The sequence below is a fragment of the Oncorhynchus mykiss genome, chromosome 15, assembly GCF_013265735.2.
Source record: "Oncorhynchus mykiss isolate Arlee chromosome 15, USDA_OmykA_1.1, whole genome shotgun sequence".
Taxonomy (NCBI): domain Eukaryota; kingdom Metazoa; phylum Chordata; class Actinopteri; order Salmoniformes; family Salmonidae; genus Oncorhynchus; species Oncorhynchus mykiss.
In genome coordinates this window covers 50,418,453-50,441,212 of record NC_048579.1, presented here as the reverse complement: position 1 = coordinate 50,441,212, position 22,760 = coordinate 50,418,453, and the positions used below count along the sequence as shown (strand labels likewise).

The 22,760-nt window shown below is 45.1% G+C and overlaps 1 protein-coding gene across 16 annotated transcripts in view; it reads left to right on the top strand.

Moving 5' to 3' along the window:
• Positions 1 to 22,760, top strand: part of LOC110490253 (non-muscle caldesmon) — a 53,641-nt gene that overhangs the window by 3,686 nt on the left and 27,195 nt on the right. For 5 of the 16 annotated variants that reach the window (XR_005036122.1, XR_005036117.1, XR_005036112.1 and 2 more), the window contains exons 1-2: positions 20,996 to 21,182; positions 21,829 to 21,911. The exons of 1 other annotated variant lie outside the window; for it this stretch is intronic. Coding sequence is in view for 2 of the 15 variants with exons in the window: in XM_036944546.1 (XP_036800441.1) it covers positions 21,838 to 21,911 (74 nt within the window). In the remaining 13 variants the exon portion in view is untranslated. Of the gene's footprint in view, positions 1 to 16,801; positions 16,898 to 20,991; positions 21,183 to 21,828; positions 21,912 to 22,760 lie in introns of those variants that run through there. 10 more of the 16 variants (XR_005036114.1, XR_005036115.1, XM_036944547.1 and 7 more) reach the window with 6 other exon arrangements.

Below are 22,760 nucleotides of genomic sequence, written 5' to 3'. Positions count from 1 at the left end.
CCTTCCGTTTGATCTCAGGTTGATTACAAAGCAGTTAGTATGAAGTGAGTGAACGGTAGAAAATGGGGTTCGGGGGCTATGGAGCTGCAGAATGCTCCGAGCTAGACAGCACAGTAATTGTCCATGAAGCTATATCTGATAACACTGCAGTGTTTGGAAAATATGAGGGGAATGCCCTTGTCTTATAAGGAACAGATTGAACCTGCTGACAGACAATTGATATAGCCTTTGGAATGCATAACAGCCGGGCTTATTTTTTAGTCTCTTTCTGGCTCTTTTTTTGCCACTTTCGGCTACTTTTGTTTAGCGAATGAAGAGCCTGGGTAATGTGCTGTGCTATATGGAGAGAGCGAGAGGGAAGGGGGGGATCTGGAGGTAATTCTGCACAGTGATAACAAGGGTTTGGCATGGGCTAGGGCCTGGGCAGGATGTAGGGAACACTGCCCTGGGTTTCCGGAGTCTGGTTTGCCCTGTGCATTACAGGCTGTCGTTACTCTGCTCTCTCTCTGCCCTTCATTTACAGAATGTTTCAGGATCAGTTCTTCCATAACCTTAATCATGACTCAAAACGATGTAAAGATGGGCTTCAGACCAGTGAAGGGAGGAGAATACGCCCTCGAGGACTAGAGAAGGGAGTTTAAGTCTAGTTGGTTGGAGGTTAGAACGTTGGGATGGGACTTGGACATAGACTTGAGGCTTGACCCTGGAGCATGCGATAGATTGTGGCCAAGGGCAGGGCTTTGATGCAGCCTTTGGATTCACAAACAATATAGTAGACCCCCCCTTAACTGTACTAGATAACTTTTCATTGCTCTCCGACTGACCTGAGCTACTTGTGTTCAAGCTCCCTGCAGGTGTGAAAACACACATTCTACTCTGGAATCAATACCACTGTCTTCAGGGTTGAGAAGCTGATACAGTTATTAAGGACAATGTTAATCCAGGCCCTCTCTCTTTCAAGGAGTGCCTGGAGACACTGTGGTTATGAGGGAAGGCTATTTGTTAGACACAGTATTTGAGAGAAGGCTAGTTGAAGCATAATGTCTTTTAAAGGTGGCGTCCTCTTAGGATTCATGAGAGATGTCTCGTTTTATTTTTCTGCGTGTCACTCTGAGTCTCTCTGGCTGCGTTTACAAAGGCAGCCCAATTTTGACCAATCACATCAGATCTTTTCATGTCCGATATTTTTCAGAGCAGATCTGATTGGTCAAAAGACCAGTTAGTGGAAAAAGATGAGAATTGGGCTGCCTGTGTAAATGCAGACTTAGAGTTTTGCAGTGCCTCTGTGGTGCGAGGCAGAGCTTTAATCCACTGCACTATTCAGTTCTAGAAGTTCTTTATATCTCTGCTGCAGCCTACAGTTACTATTACCGCCACTGAGAGAGGCTGCCAACTAAAGTTAAGTACGAAAAAAGAGAACTCGCATCGGAAATTGTGTAACATAAACTGTTCGTTTTTGTTATTGCCATTGTTTACCGATAATATATTCAATTTATGTTAGTCAAATGTTCTGCAAGGAGTTCTAAATTATTACATGTTGACATGTGAATCCAAACCCACGCAGTGTTCTCCGAGTTCGCCAGAGCACATCTTCTGGTTTGTCTTATAATGGACAACTTGTCTGTCAAGCATGTTTTTGCCTCGTTCAGTTTATTGCCACTTGGGTTGATTTTTATGCAGATTTGCCGCCTCAAGATATATTTGTGGGATCGAGGAGCCATCTTTATTACGCAATCGGTTACACAACAAAGATGTCTCTTCTTCATCTCTGATCAAAAGAGTCAACATCATCAATGTCTCCAAGGGAGAAGTCTAATTGGAGCCCAAAGCTCAAATTTGTGTCCTCTCGACAACTGTTCCCGTGGAGCGTTCAGTTAATTTGAAGTGGAGGATGATTGACATGGAACTAAACCTCAAGTGATTCTGCCCTGGACTCTGGCCACAGCATACTCACTGTTATTTATTTTCTGCTTTGAATATGATAGCATGTAATTTGAATGCACTGTACCCAGAACCACACAGTAAGTTGGAGCACATTTGGAAAATTTGAGAGAGGAAAAAAAACAGGAATCTGCTTAACTCTTAACTGGTGACGATCAAAAAATGGGGGCAAATGGGGCATTCCTAATTTGTGAAGTAAGAGCGGCCAGCTGAAACTGAAACTAGATTTTTGTTTATTTTGGACCCAGCAAATATGCAATAACTGGCTTACAGATGTGTTGTTAGTAAAATATAATCTTTCCTCTTATGGCATGAAATCCTCTTTGTAATTCAACTTTATATTCTGTTTGTTGTTCTTCATTACCCAGCCAGGTTGCAATGGAAAGGTTCTGCATTGCATTAGAACCCGTGCCATACCAGGCTCGTATGTCTCCTCAGTCCTTGGTATGGATGGACTCTGGAAGTAGTCGAACTCTTCTGGGGAACGAAGAGTTTGGATGATGAAGAAGAACGCTGACACTCGTTCTTTTCGCTGTGGCTCAGATTAGAAGGCCTGTTAGATCAAACCTCTCCCACATTTCTCAGACTTTGAAGTGCTATCGTTCAAGGCCAGATTCCCTAATTGGTAGCATGGCAGACGGTTGATAATTGGCACATTTACCCATCGAATGCCAGTTGGCAGGCAGCAAGGCCTCCAGAAGTCCACCAGCTGTATAAGGATATTTTCACATCCAACTCACAACACAACCAACTCTCTTTTTAGTGGATGGGAGATGGTACAGGAACCCTTGGCTTACTCAACCCAAGTCTTATAAGGTAAATGTTTTTGCCCCAAGGTATAGATTTCAAGGGTGGGGGTGATCGTGGGAGTGTGAGTTCAGTTCACTACCCCGAGACTCATACACTACTACTTATGTCATCCTCCAAAGATGTCTTATGTTCAGTTCCCAAAACAACGACGGGGCTGAAAGTGTGTAACATTGTTGAGCAGGCCTTTTGCCCCTGGGCTTCTTTCCTCATCTGATAAAACAAGCACAGGAAATGTCTCTGCGAGCTGATTTGCTCTGTGTTTTCCTTTGGCGTCTACCCACAGGGACCACAGACATGCCTAGTGCTTCAACCAGTCCCCTGGCACTAAGTCTCTTCACCCCCCACCCCCCCTTTTAAAGACAGCTAACATTCCTCCTTCTCTCCCTCTCCTCCCTCCTCTCTCTCTCCGCCTCTCCTCAGCCCCCAAAACTAAACAAACATAGCTGATCAAGGCCGTAAAATCATATTTTTAAAAGTCTCATATTTTAGGTTACTGGGGGAATTAAAGGTCCTATAGGTAATATAGTGAGGTAAATCCCAACAGTGTGTGTGAAATATGCTATTGAGTGGAGGAAGAGTGAGGTCATGTTTTTTGGAGATGGAGAGGGAGTCTGAGTAGGGACACGGGTATGAGGGAACAGACGTGTGTGTGTGTGTGTGTGCGTGCACTTAAAAAAATAAAACACCCGCAAATGTAGTTGTTTCAACTAATTATTATTAAATAACTGGTTCCACATATTTTTGGGGGGTTTAGTAAACTTTTCGGTCAAAGTTGTTACCTGAACTTAACATTTTTAAGAAATTATGTCTTTGCTCAATTTGTCTCATATGCTCATTCAACTGGAAATGATTATTTTTGGCATCTTAACTTCCAATGTTTTCAACTTACATATTTGACACACATGATTACATTGTGCATGTTCATTTACGCAGTAATTGTTATTCAACATGTCCTCACCTGGGATTTGAACTCACAATCTCTTGGTTCATGGCATTACAAGCTTCCTGCTACTCCACCATGTCTATTCTCATGACTATTCTCTCATTATTGATTTGATTTACTTATTTAAGCAATTTGAGCTTTTTCTGTATAGTTCTTGGTGGGGCATATGACATTTTTGTTTTTAATGTTATTCCTTAATCACTATGATAAAGTGTACTTTTTAACAGATCTGAGGTTTACTTTTAAGTCCAATGTGTAGGAATACAGGTGAAATCGGTTATTGACACAGACAAGGTGACGTAGCTGGAAGATTAGACCGCTGTGACTGGAGTAGTTGTGAGTTCAAATCCCAGGCGAGGACACGTTGAATGCTAATTACTGTGTAAATGTAATTATGTATGAAAATGTTGTATGTCAAAATCACTGTGTGTAACTAGTTCCACAGCCCAAAATAACAATTACTAGTCGAATGAACATACGAGGAAAATGTGGCAAACGCATCAATTTTAAGTTTACTGAACTTTTGCCTATGTTTTCTCGTGTTAGAACCAGTTACTTTGTAATATTTTGTGTGTGTGTGGTACTGTATGGTGGAGGTGGTGAGTGCGATGGGGAGTGTGGGGATTTCATGATGAATGCTGGCTCTCATGGGACAGAGCAGCTGGAGGAATCGGGGCTCTTAGGTAACAAGGGGATTTACCATTCGTATACAGCCGTTTGGATTTACCTCATGCTCAGACACGCAGAGTGGTGTCTTTTTAATTCGAGAAACTGGAGGATTTGCGTCATTGAGTTCTCCGATTGACATCAATGGATGATTTGTGTGTCTGTGAGATCTCGAGTTATGCAGGCTTAGGGTTCTGGAGACAGGATTCTGCACTTTATTGCTGACTCTCCGTACTGTGAGAGCACACGAGAGATGAGGATATTGCTCATCTGTGAGTCACACAAGTCTAGGCTCTGACTGGTATGACACAGGATGCTGATGTGCTGCGCTAGTTGTAACACTACAGTACTTTGATTAACACTTTAGCTGGAGTCAGTATGTAGTTACATCTCCCCCCCCCCCCCCCCTAAAAAATAAATAAATAAATGATGTAACAAACATTGTCGGTTCATTACGTTGATTGTGCTGCTTCAGTTCAAAATATGTGACTCTTGGAACTACAGTGTCAGTACTCTTTAGACTGAGTTGGATCATTCTGACATGTCTGGATCAGGACTACGGCTTCGGACAACGCTCCCTTGCACAGCACAGCAGCAATCCGAAGCGATGACCGCTGCCATTTCTCCTGTTGGAGCCAAGTGTTATGTTTTTAAAGGTGCAGACCTTTTTTTAAAAAAAAAATATTGTCTCCAGTAATGTTACCCACCTGAATTAGCCAGCCCAGTCTGGGGGTCTGCGTTCTGGCTGGTATTAGGAGCAGTAGTAATGGTCTAAGAGTTTATTGAGTGTACTCTGTCCCTCGTAATCAGAAGCATATTCAGGCATTGACATACAAGCCTCTCAGGGTTGCTCAGGAATGTATTACAAGCAACGAGAGGAGCCAAGCAGCGAGCAGATCTCCCCTTCCATTTATTTTCCTATTCACATGTCATTGCTCCATACAGAGGAAGGCAATGGAATCTGATTTAAAGCTGAAGATCAAAGCATCTAAAATGGCTGACATGGAGGATCCATCCCCAATGTAGCAGTTATTTTGTTTATTGTGTGTGTGTGTGTGTGTGTGTGTGCGCACATTACTGTATGTTGTTTCTCTCCTTCTCCTGGCACCTAATAATGCCAAAGACTTCTCCCCCACTTCAGAGAAAGGGGAATGTAAGTATCCCCTTCATCCATATATAGTACTGTGCGAGACCTGAGCCCAGCTTGAATTTGTTAGTTTGGAATCATTTCAGTACCATCGGGTAATTCATAAATTCACTTCACTGTTGGGTAACATGGAGCTGGCAGGTGGACTGCCTCCGTCCTATATGGTACCCTATTCCCTTAATAGTGCACTACTTTGGACCAGGGCCCCATAGGGCTCTGATCAAAAGTTGTGCACTATATAGGAAATAGGGTGCCCGTTGGGACGTTGCCACTGCCTTTTGACAGGGGTTTTAATCAGAGCTCCTCTGCATGGGAGAGAGGCTGGGTGTCTTACCTCATAAGAGACCTGCTCAAGGTGATTGGGAGAAACCATCAGTCATGTTATTGTTAAACACCCCAGGTCTAGGGCAATGGGTCTGGTGCTAATGGCTGTTGAGCTGCTAGCCAAAACTCTGCTAAGAAGGGACAGATTTGGATTCATGCTGGGTTTCAACTCTCCTGCATACACTTGTAGGAAGCTAGCTGATGTATTGCTTGGTCCAAGTATTTTCTTAGTGAAGTAGTTTGACAAGTATTACTATTTGAAAATAAACCCTTCTCCCTAACAGGCGGCCATCTTGAGTTAAAGATAAAATGATGAGTAGGCCTAATTATTTAATGGAACAAGACCCAATCTGTAGCATCAACAGTCTGACAGACCGAGAAAACCGGCTAACAAATTGAAATGCAAAAAGAAGTGGCAATCAGCCAATTCCACACATGCCAAGATGAGGACACTATGTCAACAAAACAACAACTCTAAACAAGCAACTCGCTAACAAGTGTGATGCTAGGCTACCCAAAGACAATGGAGCAAATCTGCTAGGCCCCGCTGCTTTTTTACGCAATGCACGGTTAGACTAAACGAAGTGAGCACGCTCATTAAAGGAGAGTGAGCGCTTCTTAATTACAGGCCCGTTAGCGCTAATGGCTCTCCTCTCATCAGATGAATGCAGACACATCTTCATGAGGAGGAGCGTTCTGCTAGCTAGCTAAGACGAGACAAGGCTAACTCTGAGTGAGTTGGGTTGAATAGAATGTACACATGCGATTGGGTGGGGTGGAGGTTTGGGGAGAGGAGTGGAGGGGATGGGAGAGGGAAGGGGTGTGGGCGTATGACGTTGGGTGAGATGGGAGTAGATTTAAAGGGTTGGTTTGGTGGGTGGGTGTGAGGTAGTTGAGTAGGGTAGAGGGTTTGGATGAATAGGGGTGAGGAGGGTAGAAGGGGTGTGGTTGATGGGGTTGGAGATTTTGGGATGGATTGGGTTGGGTACTAGGGGTGAGGGTAGAAGAGAAGAGAGGGGGGGGGGGGGTGACAAGCTGGCTGGCCTCATTAAGCCCTGCTTTAATGAACCCAGCAGCTGAGGGAAAATGTAGAACAATGAAGGCTTGTTAGGGGGAGGCCTGTGTCAATGTCTACCCCAGGTTGGCATGTTCCCTGGGACAGAGAAGAGGATGTCTGAATGCTCTTGTCCCTAAAGCTCTGTGCCACCCGTTTACTATGACAGACATCTGTGGGACCACCTTGGATAATGAGAAGCCATTAGCTCAGGTTAAAGTTAATGACCAGTAATGGTACACCAGCCCTGCTTGGCCCGGAGTTTGAGCCCGTCTGAAATGAAATACCAGTCACTCAGGCTCAATACATAATAAACAGAGGGAACAGGCTGGAAGTGAATAAGATGTGTGTGCTTGTGTGTGCTTGTTCAGAGGTGGCACAGGTGGATGGGTATCATGTGAGAAGGAGATGGTTTTCCTTCTGAGCAGATTACTAGCAGAAAAGAAACCTGGGGATTTTTGGATTTGTTCCCATTGTACTTAAATTTAGAGTAATCTCATTTCCAGTTTTGCCATTAGCTAAAACGGAACGAACCCCTATAAAGGGAACCTGAGCACTCTCCTAAACCCGACGACTTAATTATTTACAATTTCATGGTTGTCTGAGATGTGTTATTCTACTAGATTTGGGAAGTAGACGCTTTAAATAACGTACATTAACCTACAAAAGCTGAATTTTTATCCTTCGTTTGGCAGTAAAAGTCGCTTCATGTTGAATAGGAGTGATGCTCTTATCCAGAGTTGTGTCAGTGACGTAGCGTTAGTAGGCACGTAAAAAATACTTTGTAGTATAACTGAGGCAATGCGCCATTGTACAAAAACACTTTGTAGTATAACTGAGGCGATGCGCCATTGTACAAAAACACTTTGTAGTATAACTGAGGCAATGCGCCATTGTACAAAAACACTTAAGACACTCACGAGAGAACTAACCACGAGGCTTCCAAGACTGGACAAGACAAAAAAAGAGTGGTGGGAGAGCGAGAGGAGACGGTGAGCGAGAGAACGGGCAGATGGGAAGAGAAAGATGGAAGGGAGAGCGACTGGGATAGAGAGCGAGAGAGAAAGAGACAGAGTGAGTGCTTTGTTATGTCTCCTAGAGCTCTAGTGTTTCCTGGAATGCCTGGCAGCAGAGTCAGAAGTCAGAGCCACAGGGAGGAGGAGAGAAGAAGAGAAGGAATGGCCTTCTGTCCTGACAGACAAGCACTGCTGAGTTGACATAATTTAGCAAACCGTCAATGGTCAAGATGTTTCACTGACAAGAATGGCTATGCTACTGCGTGTGGATGTTGCGTCTGGATGGGGCCCATTGACAGACAGGACTAGGAGAAGAGAGATATACCTATGCTTTATGGAGATCAATGGCTTCTGGCACCCACTATCACCCTGTGGGGGGGCACACAGAGTTGCAACCCGTCCCGGACGGACCTCTGACCCCCTTGTGACACTAATAATAACAGCCAGCAGAAATATGCACAGAAACGAGATCTCCTATAGCGTAGCTTAGCCTCCAGGATAGGAGAACACTGAGGCACGAGAAGGGTAGTCTCCTCTCTCCACTCAGACAGGAATGTATGGTCTTGAGGAGCTGAACCTCACAACTATCGATTACTATTATGTCACACGGTCTTTACACTGAGCTAGCTGCAGGCTCAGAGTCTTAAGGTGAGCTATGTTTACACTAGAGGCAAACACGCATATAGACATTCATATTTATTACACACAGACAGACCTAGACATTGCGTCGTAAGCAAGGCATCTCTAGAACACAGAGAGGGTTGGAATAGGAGACTCCTGGTTTCTGTCTAAGAAGTTGGTGTTGTTGATATGGCTCTTCAAAATCAAGGGGGAGGTTTAGAACCAGTTCACTCACGGATATCTCACAGAGGGATTTGGTTGTGGTGGTGGGAAGTAGACTCGACCAGGGTACAGCTTAGTTACATCCATCACATCACAGTTAAGACCGTGGTTTTGGCAGTGCAATGAGAACCTCAACAGACAGGAGTTTATGGAAGAGCGGAGCTTGACTGATAAATTAGCCCTCGTCTCTGATCACGGTTTCCACTCCCATTCATCAATCTGTACTGCTACTGAACACCTCTTAGTGTCACACCTGGCCTTTAGCCCCAATGCAGTGACCACCCCCCCCCCAACCCCATTCCCTCGTACAGATGTGCTCAGGCCTGCTGAGTGATGCTTGGATGCAAAAAGCAACAGACCTCGTCCTTTATCTCTTCCTCGTATTTCGTCCGAAACAAAAACAGCACCGGCAGCCGTCACAATGAGCTCCATTATAATCAGTTATCCTGACAGTGATTTTAAAAAAAAATTTCAAAAAGTATTTGTTCACTAAACAAACCAAAATGTTTTTACAAGGGAGTCTCGGAGCAGCGTAAATGATGGATCTCTCCACCTTCCCCCCCCCCCCGTCCACTCAGAGTAATAGCCCTCGGTGAGGTCATCGTGCTAGAGCTAGAATCTTAATCCTCTCTCTCTCTCTCTCGCTGGTACTCTCTCCTCTATCTTTCTCCTATCTCTCCCCAGGAATGCAACAGGCCCCTTATTTTGAAAGATCTCTTGTCACACAATACCCTTGAATATCCTTGCGCGACGCTTCAGACAGCCGGATTTACAGATTTGCGCATGGCTAAACGATCGGATTGATGAAAATGTATGCTCTAAGGTAAAACGTGTCATTTTTGAAGCAGTGGTCATGGTACCAATTTTCTGCGAGGCAACACGGCCCCCTGGGTAGACACAGACAGAACAAAAGGAGATACACAAACATCTATCAGTGTCTGATTCAGCCCGTCATGATCTGAGCAGGCCTCACAAGCTTCTCCTGGTGTGTAAGCGGTTACGTCATGGCTACGTTGCAGCTCGTGCTGCGTGTACGTTTCCATGTAAAGGCATGACAGGAAGTCATTTCTCCCACTGTGATACAGACCAGGCACATAAATCACTCCGATGTGCCTGGTCGACTGTATAGCCTCATTTTTTTCCCTCTGGCAATCGAAGGGTCTCTCAATCTCTGCAAAACATTAATCTTTTTTTTTAGGGGAAACTTGTCAGAAATGTTTGATACAAATGTATTTCTCATAAAGAAAAAAAACAAGTATGTTCCAGAACATGTGTTCCAGTTGCCGTGGTAGATACAGTGTCTGCCTGGGTCCATCCGCCACTGCTCTGTGTCATAATAATGTGGATCAACTCAGAACATTTTCAAATTATATTTCAGTGACTCGTGTTTGCATTTCAATGTGAAAAAAAACGGTTTGCATGTTCTTCACAAAGAGGGCAACAGATGCTACTGAGCCAGGCGTCTGTGTGTCAGGGGAGAAGCTCCAGGTGGTATCTGATTTTAAGTACCTTGGCATCATACTTGAGTCCAACCTCTCTTTTAAAAAGCATGTGAAAAAGGTCATTCAAATAACCAAATTCAACCTAGCTCATATCCGATTTATACAAGATTGTTTGACTACAGAGGTAGCAAAACTGTACTTCAAATCTATGATACTCCCCCACTTAACATATTGCTTGACTAGTTGGGCCCAAGCTTGCTGTACAACATTAAGACCTATTCAGTCTGTCTACAAACAGGCTCTCAAAGTGCTTGATAGGAAGCCCAATAGCCATCATCACTATTACATCCTCAGAAAGCATGAGCTCCTGAATTGGGAAAATCTTGTGCAATACACCGACGCATGTCTTGTATTCAAGATCCTAAATGACCTGGCTCCCCCTCCACTCAGTATTTTTGTTAAACAGAAAACCCAAACATATGGCAGCAGATCCACAAGGTCTGCCATGAGAGGTGACTGTATAGTTCCCTTAAGGAAAAGCACCTTTAGTAAATCCGCTTTCTCTGTGAGAGCTTCCCATGTCTGGAATACACTGCCATCTGACACACATAACTGCACCACATATCACACTTTCACAAAATGCTTGAAAACAGGGCTAAAGGTCAATCAGATTTGTGAACATGGTCCCTAGCTGTGTGTTGCCGCTTTCCATGTCGTCTGTAGCTTGTGAGGTGTGGATACACTCTGTTGCTTTTATGAATTTTGTCTTGCTGCTTTTTGTTCTATGTTGCTATGTCTGTATGCTACGTCTTGCTTGTCCTATGTTGCTCTGTCTGTATGCTACGTCTTGCTTGTCCTATGTTGCTATTGTCTATATTGTAATTGTTTTTAATAACCTGCCCAGGGACTGCTGTTGAAAATTAGCCAGGTGGCTAAAACCGGCACTTTTACTGAAACGTTGATTAATGTCCCTGTAAAAATAAAATAAACTCAAACTCTAAACTCAAGGTATATGATCTTGTTGTGTTACCTGCGTAACACAGCTCAGTGAGCATAAACAATGTGCATTCTTTATTTTACTGGACTGATTGTGTCTGGATTTGATGGTCAGTCTCAGCGGAGGGAGAGCATCAGAGGGTCCGTTTCTCACAGTGGGACCGTCCCTCGGCTAAGACTGACCAAAAAGGGGCGACCGTGTTCCCGAGCTGATGCGCGAAACTCACGCTGCATTATTTTTGCATCACGCACAAATCCATGTTGTTACTCCTATGACCAGAGAAAGTGAAATATTCCTAGATTTTTTAAATTTTTATACATGGTCTGAGCAAAACGATTTGCTAGCGGTAGGCCTATAGGTGCACTTGATTTGCTCTCCGGGCACGCTGAGTAGGTGGAGTTTGTATCTTCAGACACATGAAATGGTTAAAAATGGGAACACTTCGCCTACCAGGAACGCAGGGCAGATTAAACAAGTTCACCTACTGTCAACAGCGTGAGACAGAAACATTTAGGAATGAATTGGCTTTATCGCAGTTTTTTTTTATATAGAAATGTTTGGCGATCGACTAGGAATGCCTTTGAGATCGATCGCAATCGACGGTTTGGTGAGGACAAGGTTACTGTTACTTACGCTTCACTATGTTCCATACATGAATTGGGGCCTCTAGTGACACACAGGTCTATTTTGGTACAGGATGTGCTCCTATCCGAGTGCCCCCAACCTGGAGACAGAGAGATGTAGCAGATCCAGACCTTTTGGTTGTACTGGCATCAGTAGTGCTTTGCTTTGAGTAAAACACATCATGTAGGTGTCAACACCCCAGCCTTGCTACACCCTGCTACTCTCTCTGGTCAGTGAATGTCAGATTAATGATCTGTCGAGGAGTGGTTCAGGGCCCGTTGGGGGGGGGGGGGGTCATTTATACTAAAAGATGGCAGGTGTCAAGATGGTGGGTTGTCGTTGACGGCACGTGTCCCAAATGGCACCCCGTTCCCCTACGTGGTTCGCTACTCTTGAAGAAGTGCGCTGTATCCGGAATAGGGTGCCATTTGGGATGCAGACAGGGTGGAGGAAGAGGAAGCCTTTCTCCTGAACAGGTGCGGAGAGCGAGTCATTCGTCAAAGTCCCCGATCGTGAGTGAGTGAGTGTTTCAACTGAGTGAGCTTCCTGTCCCCTAAACATGATTCAATCAGGATTCATTCATTACCCACCCCCTTCTGTCAAACTGCTGTAGAGCGGCTTCATAGTCACGTCAGTATAGAAAGAAGATGGCAACATTTAGTGTACTGTATGTCCTAGTGGAATTACACAAGACAAAGGCTGTTGATATCCCGTGTCAAGGTTGATGTTTATTGTCATTAATCTTGCCCTGGAGACAGAACTGTGCGATTTCCGCTAGATAAGCCAGCTGCAAAGTCAAAATTGGCTATATTATTTTATATTTTTGGTCTTCATTCAAGGTTAGCAGTGTGGTTAAGGTTAGGGTTAGGTTTCAAATCAGATGTTATGAGTTTGAGGCTGTGCTAGCTAGTGACCCGTCTACAGAGCTGCCTCCAAAAAGATTCATGACAAAAAAAACGCTAACCTGCGGCAAGAGCGGAGGCAGATATTTATTGAGATTAGTTGGTGTTCTGGATATTTGGACTAGAGTCTTGATGTATTATTTCATAGGTTACATGCTGACAGCTAAAACCACTCCGTCTTGACTAAATACAAGGGAAAAAGCCAAGCGAGCTTATTTATTGCTTTGTTCTACTGCTGGGTTGAATGTTGTTTTTTTTTCCCTCTTGGCCAGTCGTTTGGTTTCCTTCTTTGATTGACAACAGTGGCAGGCATTTGTCAGGGACCAAATAGTCTGGGGGCAGATAAACAAACGGTTTCTAACTGCAGCGCAGGGCTGAGACCTCTCGGATTGAGACTGTGTTCAGCCAAGAGAAATGTAACCTACGGTACAGTCCTTCAGGCTTTAGAGTGCAGAATGTCCACCCTTTCGTGGAAGAGAAATATGTATATTTGTCTAAAAATGAACAAAGAAAGGTTGGTTATTTTCAACTCCCTACTGGCTTCAAATGGAGTCGGCCTTTACCACAGGATCACACACCCTTGTACCATAGCGATCCAGCCAGACAAAGATATAGAGTTGCAATGTGGTCCTTCTTGTCTAGGGCAAGCCAGTCTAATAATATTCTGGTTTTTACTTTGCACTGTCCCAGGGATGCCACCATCATCAGGCATGTTGCTTAGGGATACAGCCAGCCCGAACCAAACCTGGTTTCAAATAGTATTTGAAGTCTTTCAAAGAGTTTAACTGTGCTTGATTGAGCTTGCCAGGGTTAGTGGAACCACTGGATTAGCCCCCAAAGTGCAATCCCCACCCCATCTGGCACGCCAGGCAGACTCCGAGCAAACACTCAAAGAACTTCAACAATTCCCAATACTATTTGAACCCTGGCCTCTTTTGTGGTCAGTATGTTATGAGTGGGAGAGCTGCCTGTATCTCACTGCACAGCATGTTAGTTAGAAGAAGAAAAAATTCTCTCTCCCAGTTAGGTTACGGGAAAGGGAGCTTTTTTTTTTCTTCCATATTTGGTCATATGGAGTACAGCCAGTGAGCAGTAGCCTTCTGATGGAGTACAAAAAAAAACATCCCTATTTTGTGTGGGATTTGTTCTCCTTGGGCCGCGCTGCTCTGATACGGGCTGATTGTGGATCTGACGTCGAAAGCGCACCATTTAAGGCACGGCACGAGCCTTTTAAAACACAACGAGGACAGGAGAAAAGACCTCATCTCATGGACTGCCGTTGCTCGTCATTCTGAAACTCGCTGAATCTTTACGATGTCATTAAAGGGTTCACTGTATAAACTAATCCTAATGCAAATGACTCTCTTAAAAAAGCAACGTTGATAGCAAGATTATGTTTTACTGACATCCTCTTTTGTCCTCTCGTCTCAGCTGTTGGCAGCGATCTCATTTGGACTGAGTATTGGACTAGGGTTGATGGTTTAACCCATGGTGACGTGAATTAACTATGGCATGGTGGGTGTATTTGTCTTTGCCGACGAGCACGACGAGTCTCCGACATGGTGCTTTTAAAGACAGACATGTAGCGAAGGTTGAAGCTGATCAACTGAGGAAAGCTGATGTACAGGTGTGTGTGTGTGTGTCAGGCCGAAAAGGAAGGCCCCTCTGGGGGGAGAGAGGAGGTCATAACACATTTAACAGGTTTAATAAGCATTACTGGGGGAGTGGAGAGGAGAGGAGGAACAGAACCGTGTTTGGGACCAAACCAGAAGAGTAAAAATAGATTATTCCAATGACCTAATGTTCTATTTAAAACACCAATTGAACATGCCACGCCAAAAAAGCCACGTTTAATCACACTGGCACTGGGAAATGTATCGAAATGTTCCAGGATGGGGCTAAATTTGTAATCTCTTATCAGAATTATGTAAGGCATTCGGGTGCCTTTTTTTCCTTCCCAAAAAAGGGTTATGTGAGTAATTTGATCAACATGTTACATCACACACTAGGTTTAGTAGCTGCGATGTCAAGCATATCAGTGAAAGAACCTTGTCTAGCACAACACTGATTGGACGGTAACATCCAGTGATCCGTTTTTGCCTGTGATGATTACAGTGTGTCGGTGACGGATTCTCAGCTGTGAGCTGTTACAGGTGACCTTAGGCTATAGCTAGCAGTCAGTCTGAATATTCGTCTGGGAAAGGAGATGTGTCAGGGATCGTGAACCATTGTCTGGGAATGCATGCTGGAGTCTCCTTTTTCATCCCCAAGTGGAAACTCAGAGGCTTGGACCTCTTTTTTTTCATTTTTTTTTTCAGCCCCAATATTTTCCCCTCACTCCTCAATCTTACAGCCAAAGTCAACACAATAGCAATCTGTGGTGATTTGGGAGGGATTGTGTGTGATCATCAGACTAAGTCACTAATGATGGTGCGTCTTAAGAATTCAAGTTTAGTCGGTCCGTATACTGCCCTTTCCAATGGGCTCTCAGCTCTCCAATCTTCTATGAATAGTGCTTTAATTTGCCGAATTCTTCCGTATTAGCGCTAACCCGAAACTTCTCGCGGAATGAATTTGTTTTGGAGCGGATAGAGCCCGAACATATGAAGCAGATGGTTTTGAGATCGAGCTGAGCTCAGATGCTTTTGGCCACCTCATATCCTGCCCAAGGAAAGATGTGTCCCCGCTAAAGTCTTCTGCTCTGACACCACAGGATCTGTCCTCGGGTCAACTGAGTTGTCTGACAACCCCTTGGCATCAGTATGTAGGGGAGGAAGTATGTGCAGTCTCACACACACACACACACACACACACTCCTCCTCCTCACATTCTCCCAGTGTTGACAATGAGCACGTAGTCAGCAGCTGGTCGGATCATGCCTTTGCGGTCCAACAGCAGTGTCTGTACCGTGACAGACTAAGAGACGGGTGAAGGAGAGAGCGAGGCAAAGAGAAAGAGAGTCAGAAATCATGGCCTCCCCCCATGCCTAAAACTCCAGTGAATTGATGTGGCCACATCCTGGCGTGTTTCACTGCTTGGGCTGGGCCAGAGGCAGTAAATGTGTTAATGGAGGCGAGGCACGGGGCCGGCTTGTGAGAGGAGAGGCAGATCACGCTGAACGGGACCAAGGGAGGACAACCTCTTCCAAACACATCATTACAGGTGGCGATGGACAGGACACATGCACGTTGGCTGGGCGCACAGAGACACACACAGACCAAGACAGACACACACTCCCAGATGTTCTCAGAGATGGAACATTCCTCTGCCCTCTGTATGCTATCCACATTTGGATACATACCCATACCCCTACAGGTATCATCTTGGCGTTTGCCCATCTCAAACTGCCCCCCTGAGCACCTGCATAGCGTTAGTCAGTCAGTCAGTCTGCCTACAGAAGACCATGGTCTCTAGTACAGCTAAACCTCTGTTCTGTTCCTCTCCTCTGTGTATGAGTAGACAGAGTGCAGGCTGTGTGACTGTGAGACAGTCCTGATGGCTCCTTTGTAAACACTGCTGGGTGGGAATAGGGAATCCTGGCCTGTCATCTGACTGACAAGGAGTGACTGCTACACTGTGCAGGGCTTAGTTTCAGCTCCAGTGGGGACGCTGCTCAGTCTCATTACTGTACAGGCCATTAGCTCGTCTGCTGCACTGTAATACAGACACCGTCAACACACACACAGTACACACAGACCTGAACTAAGACCTGAGTCCACCATAAAACATCACACCAGCAGGTCTGAGATCAGTGTAATAGGATTTTGGCTCACCGCCTAAATGACACTGCACCAGGATCAGGGGGCGACCTACCTGCAGCGTTGACAGACAGACAGAGAGCCCTGACTCAGAGTCAGCCAGTCGGACAGAGTTGAGGAGCTCAGTTGGGGTGACCTGACCCAGGTGAATGTCATAGTCTAGACATATTTCACTGTCTTGGCTCTCGCACTACACTCATTGACAGAACTGGGTCTCGAAACAGAAAGAGCCTTTTGATCACTAGGTTTCATTGGAACACTTTAAGTGAATGGCAGTCGGGGGGGGAATGGCATGAAGAATGGAGTTTTAGTAGTTTTCTCCTTTTCCACACAGATTTGAGACCCTCCTCTTCCTCAACGTGGAACAGGCCGAGGCTGGAGTGACTGACAGACTGACTGACTGGTGCTCAGATTCTCTCTCTCTCTCCAGGTGAGAGTACGCCTCCCGTTTCCTCCCTTGGGCAGCTTCTCACTCACCCTTTCCCCCCTCCCTCCCCATCACTTTTTTTTTTTATTTTACCTTTATTTATTTTACCCTGTCTGTCAGTGTCAGAGCCAGACATGATTCATGTCTCCAACCGGAGGACGGGGAATTGGGGGATACTGTTGTTGCGGCCGGAATCTGTTGCGCAGATAATCACGCCATTGTCAGGAATGGAATGGTATGGTTAGATTATATTACAATATGATGATCAGGAGGATGATGAAGAGGAGGAGGATGGTGAACTCAAGATTGTGATGATCAAGATACAACACTCCTTCCGTGGCCTCGAACGGCTCTTAAATGCAAATAAAACTAAATGCATGCTCTTCAACCGATTACTGCCCGCCTGTCCAACATCACTAATCTGGACGGCTCTGACTTAGAATATGTGGAAAACTACAAATACCTAGGTGTCTGGTTAGGCTGTAAACTCTCCTTCCAGACTCACATTAAGCATCTCCAATCCAAAATTAAATCTATAATCGGCATCCTATTTTTGCAACAAAGCCTCCTTCACTCATGCTGCCAAACATACCCTCGTTCAACTGACTATCCTACCGATCCTTGACTTCGGCGGTGTCATTTACAAAATAGCCTCCAACACTACTCAGCAAATTGGATGCAGTCTATCACAGTGCCATCTGTTTTGTCACCAAAGCCCTATATACTACCCACCACTGCAACCTGTATGTTCTCGTTGGCTGACCCTCGCTTCATATTCGTTGCCCAACCCACTGGTTCCAGGTCATGTATAAGTCTTTGCTAGGTAAAGCCCCGCCTTATCTCAGCTCACTGGTCACCATAGCAGCACCCACCCGTAGCACGTGCTCCAGTAGGTATATTTCACTGGTCACCCCCAAAGCCAACTCCTCCTTTGGCTGCCTTTCCTTCCAGTTCTCTGCTGCCAATGACTGTCTTATATCTTTCTCACTAACTTTAAGCATCAGCTGTCAGAGCAGCTCACAGATCATTGCACCTGTACATAGCCCATCTGTTAATAGCCCACCCAACTACATCCTCCCCATATTGTTATTTTTGCTCCTTTGCACCCCAGTATCGCTACTTGCACATTCATCTGCTGCACGTCTATTACTCCAGTGTTTAATTGCTAAATTGAAATGATTTTGACACTATGGTCTATTTATTGCCTTGTCTTACTACATTTGCACACACTGTTTATATACTTTTCTATTGTGTTATTGACTGTACGTTTGTTTATTCCATGTGTTTATTCCACACAAACAACTCTGTGTTTGTGTCGCACTGCTTTGCTTTATCTTCGCCAGGTCGCGGTTGTAATTGAAAACTTGTTCTCAACTAGCCTACCTGGTTAAATAAAGCTGAAATAATTGTTTTTTTTTTTAAATAAAAAAGATGATGAGGATGATTATAGTGGTCGTTTATTGTACATGGCCATACCAGGCTCTCACAGTAGCCTATGGATAGACTGACAGTGAGTAAGAGTGACAGCAGCCTACCTCTCCACCCCACCTGAGAGGCCCAGACAGGGGCCAGAGCAAAGAGCACAGCTCACATTCCACCAGCACCTCCTAATGAGTAGGCCCCAGCGAGAGAGAGGAGGTGAAAGATGCCTTGGCCTCACTCTCCCTTTCCCTCTCTGCTCCTGCCACACAATCCCTGGGTCTTGTGCCAGCCCACCACTGACATGGCAGATACCTGGGATACCTCTATTTCTCCCAGCTCCCTCCCTCCAACCACACCTGGCCAACCCTCACACCTGGGTCACCATGGCAATGTGCACACAGCTTGCGCTTACCTGCAGGTACAGGCAGAGCCAGGGAGCTGGGAGGGTGGGAGGGAGCCGGCCCACAATCCCCTCCTCTTCTCTTAAAGGGAAAAGAACAGAGCATTCCTTGTGATGCCAAAAGTAGAAACCTTAGGCAGAGTCCCCATAGCATAACCATGCTTGCTTTCATGTCCCCACTAACAGTGAACTGTGCATGTTGGTGCTATCTAAGGATATATTAGAATATATTCTAAGTAGGCCAAGTTTGTGTTGGCATCAATGCTTTTCTCTTTTCTTTCTGTCTGTCTTTCTTCCGTTCTGCCTCTTTTTCTCGGGAGTTAATTTTAGTCCCACGCTCGAGTCGTCCAGAGCGGCTGCAGTCAAAAAGTTGGTGGGTGGCAGTCCAAATATTGTGTCATTTAATCAGTTTTGGACTCGGGCAATCTTTGGATAACATGGACTAAAAGCTGCTGTTGTATCTCAGGAGAACTCCCTCCCGCTCTATTTTCTTTCTGTTTATCCGATGAAGAAGTGTCAGGGTTTAAGTTATCGGCTGACAGGCCTGCCAATGTTAACGTTGCATTTGGACAGCTTTTTGTTGTTGTTGTTTTGTTCAACAACTTAGTGCTTCGTCCTCTGGAAGAATCTTCTGGAGTTGTTTTTAAAATGGCGCCTCTTTCAAGATCCCGTGCTAACATTCGGAGGTTAAAATGCTGCATTCCACAAATAGTTTCCGAGGCATAGTCTTGAGATGAATGTGTTTGTGCTAACGTGGTGAAGACAAAGTGATTCGGTTGTGTGTCACAGTGATGACTCGTGGAAATGGAGGCCTCCTATGCTGTTCTACTCGCAGAGCAAAAAAATACGTCGACATTTCACTGCATATCAACATTGCAATGCCTCTAAGAATGAAATGGTGCCACATTCTCTTCAGTGGTCTCCCCTTGTGAGTAGAGAACACATCGTTTTGGATGTTGTTAACACAGACCTCTCCTGAAATGATAGGGGGACATGAAGCTAGCGTTGTCTGGCTAACATCAACATGGCTTTTAATATAATGTTCCTTAAGCGCTGGGTAGTTCCAGACAGAGAGTTGCGGCAGAGCATTAATTTGACTAGTAAATGTTTCATTATTGCCGTTGTAGCTCTCAGGAGCTGGCAGACAGAGAGTGGGGAGAGGAAAAAGTCATTGGTTTACAGTAGAGGGAGAGAGAGTTTAGTGGCAAGAGAGTGCTGAGAGAGAGAGAGAGACTTTAATTTACAGTGGGCGGAGAGGAGAGAGAGGTAGTGAGTGGAGAGAGAGAGACGATAGTTTACAGTGAACAGGGAGAGGCAGCTCTAATATGAAACCTTTAGAGAGAAAGTCAGAAATATGTCATTCCAGGAAGCTCTCTCTCTCTCTCTCTCTCTCCATTCTTCTGCTCCATGTATGTTAGCTTTGACAGAATATGGGTGGTCCTCTCAAGCAATCAGTGCAACACTGACATGTCTCCATTTTATTGAGGGTTATACTCTGGAATGCAAAAAACAAATCTCTGCACTCACAGGCAAACTCAAAATCCAGTTGAATCTAATATCAAATTATGATCTATGCATAAATCATTATTCTTAAATATCCCCCAAATCATACTCGTACTAATAGCGTTTTCTCAGTCCCAGTGCTGCTTTTAGGAAGTATGTGATTAAACTTAACGCTGTTGTAGGCTTTAGGGTTTTCGTTATTGCTCTCATTTTGTCTAATTACAGTTGTACGAATTGCCGAAATCCAAGTGCCAATTTTCTTCCTCCTGCAAATGGCGTAAGTGTATCTAAACATAGAGAGCAAATTATTGCGGTGTTGGAAATAATCTGGCCCGAATCACACGTGTGTCGTAGTTTGACTATGATAGCCCTCTAGTTAAAATGAGAAGGAGGTGGGGTTTGTGAGAGGAGAGAGAGAGAGAGCGAGAGAGGAAGGGAATGAGAGAGGGACTAGCCCTGGGAGTGATGGGTTTTGTTTAAAGCATACCTCCCCTGTCCTTGTGTTTCCTGTCCTCGTGTGCGTGTTGGAGACCCTTTTCAGGTCCTCTCTGTGTGAGGCTACAGAGGGGCACAGAGCAGGAGGCTTCAGCAGGATCCACAGCACAACTCAGGAAGCCACCCTGCCTCTCAAACTGATCCCAGATCTGATCCTAGCCAACCACTGACAACTCTGTAAACAAAACAGGAAAAGGAATAGAGGTTTGGGAAGGAGAGAGAGAGAGAGAGAGAGACGTAGAGTTGCAGGAAGGGAAGGGAGGGAGAGTGGGAGGGAGGGGAGGAGTAGAAGGGCGAAAGGAAGAGGCGTTTGCCTTTTCTGTTGACTGCCGAAGCCGGTGAAAGATTGTGCAGCAGCAGGAACTCTTTGTGTTGTAGCCGTACTGGGATAAAGCAGTGGGAGAGAGGCTGGAATGGTGTAAGAGGGAAGAATATACAGTATATTTCAAGATCTAATCAACTGCTCAGGTATAGTACTGTAGCCTTTCACTCAATGTACTTTACTAATAGCTGTAGTAGCAGGCTAGATTGGGGTTGTGTATGGTTGTGTTATTGTAAGAGAAGAGCGTAGGTTGACGATGACAGGCTAAGGATCTTCTGGGTGGTCCCGCTCCTCTCCTCGGTCACGTACCCAGGGTATTTTTAGTGAGGAGCGTTAACATCCTGTGCCAACTTCTCTTCCTCCTCACACGATTTCTCCTCCTCTGTCATTCCTTCACTTTCTCCCTTCGTTTTTTTTATAGGAAAATGTGACTGTGTGTCTGGCTTGGCGAGAAATCAATGTACAGTAAATGTACTGCAAGTATTGGTAGTGAATGTCGTAGTAGGCACACAAACATGCATCCCTGTATCGAGGTCTAGAGCAGAGAGACCTCAGGGTCGTTTTTCACTACACATCAAGCAGAAGAAAACTGAAGGAAACAGGGAGGAACTACCTACCATTTAAGAAACGCCTATTTTAGTTTTTCTGTTGCAGAACCTTTTAAAAATGTTTTTCGTTCCATGTCCTAATGAATATGACCCAGCAGGATACAGAGGTACCGGATGGTGATAAACCCGTATGTCCTTCCAGTATATAAACTAAAACGTCGTTAATGATGATGTCATCCTGCAGGGCGTAACCATGGACGACGACTTTGAGCGGCGCAGAGAGCTCAGGAGGCAGAAGAGGGAGGAGATGCGCCTGGAGGCTGAACGGTAAGGCTGGCCTCCTCTTCCGCCTCTTCTTCCTGTCGCCGCTTATTGCTCTTACTCATCTTCATCCTGCTCCTCCATCTCTTCTCCAACCTCTACTCCTGCTCTTCTTCCCTCTCCTACTCCTCCTACTTCCCTTCTTCTTCCTCCTATTCCTCCTCTGAACCTCAAACCTCTGCCATATCCATCAACAACGACACACACACTTACATATCTGCAATATTATTGTCTTGTCTCATTGGAGTTTATCATTATAAACTGGGTGGGTCGAGCCCTGAATGCTGATTTGGCTGACAGCCATGGTATATCAGACCGTATACTATGTGTATGACAAAATATTTATTTTTACTGCTCTAATTACGTAAACCCTCAGGGGTTTGTGATATATGGCCAATATACCACGGCTAAGGGCTGTGTCCAGCCACTCTGCGATGCGTCGTGGGTAAGAACAGCCCTTAGCTGTTGTATATTAGCCATACACCATACCTCCTCGGGCCTTATTGCTTAACCACTCTGAACATGACGTCATAACGGTAAATGTGCAGCCAGAGGGAGTTGCAGGTACACGTGTTGTCCAGAGGGGGTGTTGATGGCACAGTGAGTGCTGTGATCATATGACCTCAGTGTTCTTCGGAGCCCAGTTGAAGTCATTTAAAGGGCTTTGAGCTGGGCTCAGGTTGTTACAGGTCCCTGTGATCTCCATGCCAAGTTGGAACCAGAGAGCCAACCCTTTAAATAGTTTGGACTCTCCTCAGGGCTTTAAAAACATCACTCAGCAAATATTGGCTTCCTCTCCTCATGCAGGCAATAATCTACCACTGATCTGATGACATGTGTTGTGTTCTCTCTCTC